The sequence below is a fragment of the Neophocaena asiaeorientalis genome, unplaced genomic scaffold (assembly GCF_003031525.2).
Source record: "Neophocaena asiaeorientalis asiaeorientalis breed wild unplaced genomic scaffold, Neophocaena_asiaeorientalis_V1.1 scaffold82, whole genome shotgun sequence".
NCBI classification, from domain to species: domain Eukaryota; kingdom Metazoa; phylum Chordata; class Mammalia; order Artiodactyla; family Phocoenidae; genus Neophocaena; species Neophocaena asiaeorientalis.
In genome coordinates, this window is record NW_020173068.1 from 12,141,323 (window position 1) to 12,152,118 (window position 10,796).

Below are 10,796 nucleotides of genomic sequence, written 5' to 3' on the forward strand. Positions count from 1 at the left end.
AGGGGCCGCCGAGGGGAGGCGGGAGGCGGGCTCTGCGCTGATTAGCATAAACTTGGGGCCGCGTCGCTCTCCTCCGCCGGCCCCCTCTCCGCCGCCGGCCCCCCGCCCCAGCTCGGAGCTGACGCCCGAGGGGCCGCCCGCGAGCGAGAGGTTAAGAAGAGAGCAACCCCGAAGTGGCAGGGGCGCAGGCTGTCGCACCCCGGGAGGCCCCCCAAACACACCCATCACCCATCCGCCACTGTCTCCCGCGTGCACCCGGGCGAGAAGCAGAGCCAGAACCCTGGGGCCGGCCTGGACGCGGGGCCGTCTAAGAACGCCCACCCACTGGACACACTGCTCTTAAAAACCCGTGTGCTCCCGGGAACCGCGGTCCAGGGCTCTGAAGCTGAGATGACCGTGTTTGGGGACGGGCCAGCAACACCTTCGCAGCCACTTCCTTGGAATAGGCCCCAGATCATCCCTGTTGGCTAGCTCTGCCTCCCCGCAGCGTCATTGTCCCAGGGTGCCCAGGACATCTGATAACTCTGCCTACCCCTCCCCGGACAACTTAACCCCTCTGTGCTCGAGAACCCTCCACAATCCGTCTGGTGGCCAGGCTGTCCTTCTGGTTTCCTGGTGGAGTGCATCTTATCTCTGTCTCTCTCAGGTCTCTGGCTGCACGGAGTCCTGAACGCCTGTCACCCCTCCAGCCCCGCCAAAGGTGCTCTGCTTCTCCTTGTGCAACTAAAGCTCTTAGCAGGCTGGACTGCAGCACTGGCCCATTTTCAGCGTCTGGTCAAAGAAAACCTTTAGGTCTTTCTCACAAGGAGTTGCTGTTAAGTCAGGCTTCCTCCATATTTCCCTTGTGAAACTGACTCTTGGAACCCAAGAGTTGACCTTTACAGCCATCCTCATTCAATGTCATCTTGTTGGCTTTCTAAGCTGCAAAAAGCCTTTCGAATCCTGCTTCTGTCCTCCAACAGACTGCAGCTTCTTCCTGGCTTGATCTTATCCACACAGATGATCACAGCCACCTGGGTCTTTCCCCAAGTAAAGACAGGTGTGCAGAAAGCGCAGATCTCTGAGGCACACCTGGAGAGGCCTCTCTCCAACCGGACTTTGAGATGTGAATTCACACCCTTTGGGGAAAGCGATGCTATCAGGGGTGCTGGACTAGGGCCGGTGTGAAGCCCACATCTGCACCCCTGCCCTCTCCCAGCCATGCTGGCTTGCGGGTCTTGGAGCAGGGGTGAGGCTGGCGCACACCTGAGCCAAGCAGGCCAATTGTTCTCTCTCCTGGGTTTTGAAATTGAAACGCAGAGGCTGTGGGCGATCCGGCTTCCAGGTGGAGACTCTATTTGTTTCCTAGGGCTGCTGTAACAAATTACTACAAATATAGTGGCTTCAAACAACAGAAATTTATTCTTCCACAATCCTAGAGGCTAGAAGTCTGAAATCAAGGTGTCAGCAGGGCCACAGGGAAGATTCCTTCCTGGTCTCTTGTAGCTTCTGGTGGTTTCTGGCATCCTTGGCACTCTTTGGCTTGTAGCTGCATCTCCCAATATCTGTTTCTGTCTTTACGTGGCCTTCTCTCTTGTCTCTGCATGGCCTTCTTCACAAGGCCCTCGTCTCTCTGTGTCTCTGGGTCCTCTCCTCCTACGAGGTCACCTGTCATTGAATTTAGGTCCCAGTCTAATCCAGTCTGACCTCATCTTAAGTAATTACATCTTCAGAGACCCTATTTCCAAATAAGGTCCTATTCTAAGGTTCTAGGTGGACATGAATTTTGCGGGAACGCCATTCAACCCACTACAGGGTCCCTGAAGGGTAGTGAGAGGACAGGCCAGGGCACCCTGTAGCCATAGCTCCGCGGGAGTTATGGGGAAGCTGAGGAAGAGAGCTTGCAGGAGGAGAATGGGGCAGAGTGGAGGGGCTATGTACTCAGGGAGAAGTACGGTGAGTTGCCATTTGGTGACTGGCTTCCTCTGTCTGCCTCCAATAACCCACTTCACTTGAGCTCCAGTGGGTTTCTGATCCCAGCAAATGATGCCTAAGACAGTCTTCATCCTCCACCACAAATCCACCACCCAATGTGCTCCAGACTTTAACAAAGACGTTCATCTCACTGGGCAAGATACACAGGATGCATAACATGATCTTGATCTTGGAGCCACTGAATTTCTACTTCTCAGAAAGTGAGAGACATCTGAGTGGAAGATGAGCGGAGCCCGGCTCTTCCCCCTAGGCTGGGTTCTGACCGCCTGGCAGCACTGCCCATCCGGCTCTGGAAAAAACTCCCCACCTCCCTGCCCCAGAGCTCTGATCCTTTTCCAAGGGGTCCCACCCCTTCCTCTCACTCCCTTCCTCAACCCAGATGTGGGACCCACAACTCAGAGGGAGGAGGCTGGGCCTTGTCTGAACTTGGAAAAGCCCACATAACAAAGGGCCGAAAGGACAGATGGACCCCCTCTTCCCCCTTCCCCAGGTGGTTGACATCAAACACCATGCTCCCTCTCTAATTGGAACAGTTTCGGGAGCCAGCACTGGGGCCACATCCTGGTAGGGGAGGAGGACATGGGTGGAGGAGATGCTTGGGTTCTTGGCTGTATCCAGCCAGCGGCTGAGGTTCCCCCCCTCCTCCCCCCGCAGATGTTGAGGCTACTTTGCATCTGCCAGACAGGAAGCCTAGGGAGGCCAGAGGCAAGGGAGGAAGACAGATGGTCGTGTCCTCCCCCCGCTCGGGCTGGAGTTTCCACACCTGGATGGAGGTGGGCTGAGGGGCCACACACAGGATCAGGCTTTCTGTTCCCAGGGACGTGCACAGCCATATCCAGACACATCCTGTCTACCCCAGTCCACTTCCAGACACGTGCAGAAGCAGATTTTCCCAACTTTCATTAGCCACTGGTGACAGATGTGCCACCTCTCTCTTCAGGAAAAAAATGGAGGATGCCATCAGGATGACAAGATAAACCTGGACAGGAATGAGTGTAGTCTTGCATTTAGGGTTCAGGGGGGCGAGCGTAAGTGGGCACCTCTGCCAGACTCTGGAGCTTCCTTCCTTCTTCCACAGCCTCCCTGGGGCAGAAGGAAGAACTGTGTCCTAAGGGCAGAGAAGACGAGAGACTGGATCCCAGGAAGCTGCAGTGAGACAGATGGTGAGTTCACACATAGCTCCTGTGGAGCCTGGCATCCCATTGCCTGCCTCCATGCACTTCTCAGAATCCGAGGCGGTTCCTCTCCCCTCTCCGGGCTCCATCCACCTGCCTCAGGATGTGCTCTCCTTTTTCATTGAGGCCCCACCACATAAGATCACTGAGAGCCTCACAAAATTTTCTGGAATGTAGCTCCCCTGAAAGAGACAGAAATAGCACTGAAACTGCTGACTTTCTGGCACAAGCCCTTCCCATCGCAGATGAGCCCCTGCCACTGGGAGAAGCACGCCTCTCCCTTCCCCAAGCCACCTGTGCAGCTCAGCCTTCCTGCACGTGAGGCACCTTTGGAAGTGCTGTGTAGCAAGGCTCTACCCGGGCCCACTCTCTCCTCAACATAAACATTAGCATGCTCAAAGCCCAGCTGCCATTTTGATTACACCCACACCTTCAAAAGAGGTCACTGTCAAATAAATCCACATGCGTTTCAGAGCAGGAGTTTGGAGTGACCCCTTCCAGCTGGGCAGAAGCATGGCCTCTCTGGGACCTGGAGTGGGTAGTTATGCAGCCCCAAGGTGAGGGCCTGAGAGAGAGTCCAGAAATCAGGGAAATTGGACTCAGTAACGCCCGGGTGATGGACTTATTAGAGTTGCTTAGAAGCAACTTAAAAATTGTGCAGCTGGGCTTCCCTGGTGGTGCAGTGGTTGAGAATCTGCCTGCTAATGCAGGGGACACGGGTTCGAGCCCTGGTCTGGGAGGATCCCATATGCCGCGGAGCAGCTAGGCCCATGCGCCACAACTACTGAGCCTGTGTGTCTGGAGCCTGTGCTCCGCAACAAGAGAGGCCGCGATAGTCAGAGGCCCGCGCACGGCGATGAAGAGTGGTCCCCGCTTGCCACAACAAGAGAAAGCCCTCGCACAGAAACGAAGGCCCAACACAGCAAAAATAAATAAATAAATGACTAAATTCCTACCCCCAACATCTTCTTTTAAAAAAAAATTGTGCAGTGCTGACGGGTCCTCAGCATGGACACATGCAAACCAGATGCGATCATTATGCAAATAATATGCAAAATACATGTGTGGGCCTCCCGACCATTGCAAATGCCAGATGTGGCCCTTGGGGATCCTGGGTTTAGCTGAGCCAGGCTGTGGGGCTGAGAGATGACCCGGGACTAGCCTCTGTGGTGGGCAGGAGGGGCTCAGCTCTGAGGCCTTTCACACACTGATGGAAGGAACCAGACGGGGAGTCAATCAGACCTCCAATCACAAGTCCCGTGACCTTCATGGAGGCACTTCACCCCTCTGAGCCTCTGTCTTCTCATCTGTAAAATGGTCGACTACGGGGACTAATTGAGAACATTGGCTAAAGGCCCCATCTGCACAGCCAGGCACATAAGAGACACCTTTCACTCACTGAAATGCAGGACCTCCAAGGACAACATCACAGCTGTGGGCTTGGGGAAGGTCAGGGTTGGATGGGTCAAGATTCCACATACTCCTCGTTCATTCAGAATCTGTGAGAGGTCCCACTTGACAGGGGGTGTGGTGGATGCTGGTGGTACCCTGCCAGACCCCCTGTCCCTGGCCATAGCACTCACAATCCCCACCCCCCACGCCCATTGCTAATGCCTAATGCCCACAGCTGCCCCTCCTGCAGATTGCTATTGGCTAATGAGCACCGCCTCCCCTGGGAAGTTCCAAACCCTCCCATCCCACAGCCAGTGACTGTCTGATACAGGGATATGACGGGCTGGCCTCCTCACCTCAAGGGGACAGTCCAGCCGTGTGGTTATATCCCAGAGCACCCCTGCCCCCCCAATCAGGCCACATCTAGACTCCACCTGGGATCCCCTTCTTGCTCTGCCCCTTCCCTCTCCTGCTTCCCTCCCTCCCTCCCTCCCTCCCATATGCATTTCTCCTGGGAGGCCTCCCTTCATAAATCTCATGTTCCTGAATCCCTATTTCCAGCTGTGCTTCTGGGAAACCCAACCCAACACAGGGAGACAGCCCTGCAATCAGAGAGGGATAAGGAATGTGATACTCATTATGTCAAGCACCACAGGGAGGTATGGGATCGCAGAGGAAGAAGTGACCAGAGTTGGGAGAAAGGATCAGAGACATCTCCACAGACAGCCACCACCAGAGATCAACTGTGGGGAGAAAGCATCCAGGTGGCGGGCGCAGCATGTGCAAGGCCTGGGGGCAGGAGACGGCCTGTGGGTTTGGGGAGCCCAGCAGAGCTCCAGTGGGGGGCCCGGCCCCAAGAGAGACTGGCAGGCGCCAGAAAAGAGGGGCCTTGAATCCCCCCCAAAGAGTCTGGACTTTACAGCAGGGGAACGACACATACAGAACTGCCTCCAAAAATGTCCCTTGGCTACCACTGCTCTGAGCAGGCAGGGTGCCAGGGAGGCAGCGCCTGCAACATTCAACCACCAGGCTGACAGGGATGGGGAGGGGGATTGGGTGGGGGGAGTGGGGGGAACGGGGTGAATCCCAAAGGCTTTCAGGACAGAGAGCTGACAGGCCTTGTTGCAGTCTGCGGGTGTGGGGAGGATTCTGGAAGGCGCCAGGCAGACCAAACGTCAGACGGCACGTTAGGGTGGGGCTGGGTGACCACGTGTGGTCAAGCGTGGGGAGAGAGGAGGGTGTCATGAGCCGTACAGGGCAGGGGTCTGCATTCCGCGTGCGGCCACAGGGCAGCCACAGCCAGGCTGTCCTGAGCAGGAGGCCTCGGTGAAGGTGGGCGCCGATGGGAGTGGATGGCAACCTGGCCTGCTTCCAGCAGGCGGCCCGGGAGCTGCTCCCGCTGGCGGGGCGGATGCAAGGCCCTGGGAAGACTGGCCTGCTTTCCTCTCTCTCCTATTCATGGACACCAGAGTAAAAACCACATGGGATTACCACTGCGTACAGAGGAGGCAGGCATGGGATGGGCGGGTACAGAGCAGCTGAGCCAGGCCGGGGGAGGAAGGGGTGGTCGTTGCCATGGAAAACTCACGCTTGGGTAGGCAGAACCTGACCTCTACCCAGACACTGCCCTGACCTCAGACCTGCTCTGTCTTAATTCCTAACGCAGGGACCTCTGCTGTGCACCGGCTCCCTGCTGCAAGCACAGACAGGTGGGCCCCAGGCTCTGTGCTCAAGGCACCTGGGACTGGGAGGCAGAGGTGGCTGAGAGTCGGGAGAAGCCTGGGGTTGGTGGGGAGGTCAGGAGAGGGACCTGGGGAGGGGGAGGGGCAAGAGAATCCCTGGTTGGGTGTGAGCTCCAATGAGAGTGGGGCTCTCTGGAGGGGATGTTTCTGGGATGGGGAGGGCCGTTTTCAGGCTGAGGACTTGGGGGTGGTGCACAGAGATGCTTGGTCTTCACCCTGTGAATCCAACTCACCTGCCACTTCCCATGTGCCACGGTCATTGTCTTTCTGCATCGAGCTGCCCTCCCAAGAGATAGTCCGTGATGCAGGCGCCACCTCCTGCCTGTGTTTGCTGAGTGGATGAACTGTGGGTCCCTCTGTAGCCATAAGGGTACAGTGGGGAAGGTGGTGGTCCAGGCAAGAGATGCTGAGGATAAGAGAGGACAGGCATTTGGAGGGAGAGTTACCAGGCTTCCAAGAGCTGGGTCAGGGCCAAGGTCAGAGTCATGGGCCAGCACCACTGCGAGGTCCCAGGCTCTGTCTCCCTGCCCGTTTCATACTTAGTGCTAGACAGTACATCTGGCAACCATTCAAAGGGCTTCCAGCCAGGGTCTGACCTCTCTGACCCCCAGCCAGAGCGGCCCACACACCTGCTCTTGCCACCCACCATGTGACCAATGGGGCCTTCCCCAGGTTGAGCCTCCGCAGCCAGGGGCTCCCACATTCCTGGCTGCACTGATGTTGGCCGGCAGCCCCAGTTCCTTTGGGAAAGGCCAGGCAGAAGGCTCCCACGGTGGGACTTTATCCCTCCCTCCCCTCCGCCGTCCGGGGGCTGTGCTGGGATTAGGGCACCCTCCTCCCCTGCTGCGTCTCATCACTGCCCATGTGGTCCAACCACTACTGAGTGCGTCTGCAATTGCAGGCCCCTTCCCTCACACCTCCTCCTCCCATGCCTCCCTCTGTCCCCCTCAGCTACCGGCCATGGAGTCCCCGGGTGGGTGATGGAAGGGGGACAGGGCAGCAGGCTGTGCTGGCACCAAGGGCGCAGAGGCCAGAACCGCTGCATGCAGTCAAGGTGGAAGGGAGGGACCTCCCTGGTGGCGCAGTGGTTGAGAGTCCGCCTGCCGATGCAGGGGATGTGGGTTCGTGCCACGGTCCAGGAAGATCCCACATGCCGTGGAGCAGCTGGGCCCATGAGCCATGGCCGCTGAGCCTGCGCGTCCGGAGCCTGTGCTCCGCAACGGGAGAGGCCACAACAGTGAGAGGCTCGCGTACCGCAAAAAAAAAAAAGAAACCGCCTGCCAATGCAGGGGACACGGGTTCAATCCTTGGTCCGGGAATATCCCACATGCCGCGGAGCAACTAAGCCCGTGAGCCACAACTACTGAGCCCGCGTGCCTAAAGCCCGTGCTCTGTAAGGAGAAGCCACTGCAATGAGAAGCCCGCGCACCTCAATGAAGAGTCGCCCCCGCTCGCCACAACTAGAGAAAGCCCGCGCGCAGCAATGAAGACCCAACGCAGACAAAAATAAATTTTAAAATAAATGGATGGAAGAGCGTGGAAAGCGTCCGGGAGGGTTAGGAGAACAGGGAGCCTCAGTGACTTTTGAGGGGCTCCAGGAGGACTCCAGTTTTCTGGCTTGGGGGTCTTTTTTGCTGTGACAAGGGCAGAGAGGAGACAAAAGTGTGGAGGGCAGTCACCTTGACTTGGAGGTGCCTGCAGGTGCCCTGGAGGAGTTAGGTGTCCTGTTTGTCCATTGCTCCTTCCCAGCTGAGGTGGGGGGCTGTGTGCCCCTAGGGCAAGATCAGAGCCCCCCCATACACACCATCCCACATGGATGGTGGCCAATTAGTGGTCCTGGGGACCTCACTCCTCCCAGATACTGGGGGGGAGGGCACCAGGTCAGAGGTCGTGAGGGTTCCTTCTACCTGGGCAGCTGGCTGAGGCCCCGAGCCGCCCTTTGTTCCACAGAGCTGGCACCTCCCAGGCAAGTGCTCTACCACCACCCACCCTTTCTGCTTCGGGTCACTGTGTCCCCATCCTTTCCCCTCTCCCCACTCTCCCCCCGAGTCTCTCCCTCCCTCTCTCCTCCCCAGACTTCCTTCTCCTTTTCCCATAATAAGGAAGAGCCATGATTGCCCATCATATCCAGAACCCAAATCGTCAGCAACAGAAAAAGTGGTTTCCCCCACCTGGAGGGCTCTGACTTTAGACACCCAAGGTCCAGGCGGGTGGCATTCCCAGGAGGAGGTAGGAGATGGCTACACTCTGTCCTGGGGAGGGGCACCCTCCCCGGAAGGGGCTGATGGCTCCTAATACAGGGGGAAATGAAGACTTCCCTCCAACCCCCACAAAAAAGTTTTCATAACAAAAACAAATTGAAGGTTCATAACCTGCCTGATCTGGTTGGTCCAAAATTGGAGAGAAGTTAACTATTGGCAAAAGTTAAGACCATGGGAATGAAGAGATCCCTCTCCAAAGGAGTCTGTGTGGTGTGAAAAGAAAGCTGGGACGTTTAAGGTAAAAACCGAGGAACAAGAGTCAGTGAAGGAGATAAGAAAGATGAGGTCAGGGCTTCCCTGGTGGCGCAGTGGTTGACAGTCCGCCTGCCGATGCGGGGGACACGGGTTCGTGCCCCGGTCCGGGAAGATCCCACATGCCGCGGAGCAGCTGGGCCCGTGAGCCACGGCCCCTGAGCCTGCGCGTCCGGAGCCTGTGCTCCGCAACGGGAGGGGCCACAACAGTGAGAGGCCTGCCTACCGCAAAAAAAAAAAAAAAAAAAAAAGGAAAGATGAGGTCAGAGGAGCAGAAGGAACTTGAAAGTGGGGAGTGGGGAGAGATGCCAGCTGAGACCAGGAGGGGAGACATTTTCAGAAGGAGACTCAGAATAGCAACAAGTGAGGGCTTCGATTTCCTGACCAAACGAGAGGGCAGTGGGGCCCTTGGCCTGGACCAAGCTGGGCTGAAACAGGATGAAGGGGTGAGGAGTGGAGACGGTGCCTGTGGGGGAAGGAGCCAGGTAGAGGGAGAGGTTGGAGGCCCAGAGGAAGGGGAGCGAGGCCCCCAAAGGGACAGGACCCAGGCCCAAGGAAGAGGATGGAAGAGGAGGGCCAGGGGGGTGCGGGAAGCAGGGCACCTGCAGGTGCAGCGGGGAGAGGCGGAGGGGCTCCCTGTGCTAAATGGCAGCTGAGGTTCTCCCCCTGGATTTGGGGTGAGGATGGAGGAATGTTTAGGCAGGGCCAACGAGAAGTGCAGGTTTGAGGAAGGGTGGCAAAGAAAGGGCCCTGGAGAGTCTGGATCACAGGGTGTGCAGTGGCCGCCAGGCCCCAGTGACTTTCCACCGATCTCAGCCCTCCACAGCTGGAGGGCGGGGCCCAAACCGAGGCTCATAGGGCTTATCCCGGGCTGTGAGTGCAGATCTGGGGAGGAGGGACCTGAGGGCCTAAAGGTTGGGTGCTCCCTCACCCAGGTTCCCAGAGGAAAACAAATTTAGAATCAGCAGAAACATGACAGGGCCTTCAAAAAGTACCTGAAACCAGGTGTGTAAATTAGTAAACACGGCTTTGCTATATGTTTTGTGGCAATGTTAAAAAAAACCCCAAAAACCCCCACAGGTTTTCAACTTGAAAGAAAAGAAAAAACAAAGGAAAATAGGAATGTTTGGGAACAACCCAACTGGTGCTGGCATTTCCGGGGCCCTTCCTACCTGGCTGGTGTCATCAGCCTGCCCACCCGCCTGGCCTGCCTAGCTCTGTGCTTGCAAACATTTTTCATTCTTCTTCACTTTTTGACATCTTAACCAACGTTGGCTGTGGTTTCTTTCTTGGTAATTGTGATTATTTTAAGTGCAGTCTGTTGTCATTTTCCACCAAGGATCTAGAGGCTATCCAGGGAGTTAAGTGATGGTACAGAGTTTTCCAGAATCCTGAACACCTAGCACCCAAATCGAGTGATTGATACCATTCCAAGCTAAGTGTCACTTACTTAGTGAAGGTAAACACGGGTTAATATAGCCTGTCAAAAAAATCCACAAGTTTTGTGCAAACTTCAGGATTTTTAAATCTTGGAAATCGGAAAGATTTAGCATTTTGTGTTTGCCAGTTTTCTGTCATAAAAAAGTCAATCTTGAAGAAGCTAAAATATTTACCAGGAAAAGACCGTGCCTTGTCTTTTTCTGACGGTGTACTTTTGGAGTTCTTGGAGATCAGAATAAGAACTAAAGGAGAAGAAATGTTTTGATCATTGAGGAGGAGTGCCAGTTTCTACAAAAGTGTGTAAATTCTAAATAAACTGCTGGGAAAACTAAAAACTGAAATGGTACAGGGTTTGTGATAATCAAATTTCCCCAGCTTAAAAAAAAATGAGTATTGAACCCTGGAGTGGGTCCATGGAGAGTCCTTGTCTTATTCTCTCTCTTGTAGTGTGTGTTTAGAAGTTTCCATAATAAAATATATTCTTTTTAATTAAAAAAAAAGGAACAACTGACAATAGATGCGGGTCTTTCCTCTTTTGCTTTCTCATTTTGGAAGCTTTA

At 55.6% G+C, this 10,796-nt stretch overlaps 1 protein-coding gene across 1 annotated transcript in view; it reads right to left on the bottom strand.

Moving 5' to 3' along the window:
• Positions 1-6,543, bottom strand: part of EMILIN3 (elastin microfibril interfacer 3) — an 11,987-nt gene extending 5,444 nt beyond the window's left edge. Inside the window, exons 1-3 of the mRNA XM_024743079.1 lie at positions 6,517-6,543; positions 6,280-6,351; positions 5,796-5,940 (exon numbers count right to left, since the gene is read on the bottom strand). Of these exons, the coding sequence (XP_024598847.1) occupies positions 5,796-5,940; positions 6,280-6,351; positions 6,517-6,543 (244 nt within the window). The remainder of the gene's footprint in view (positions 1-5,795; positions 5,941-6,279; positions 6,352-6,516) is intronic.
• Positions 6,544-10,796: the final 4,253 nt, after the last annotated feature.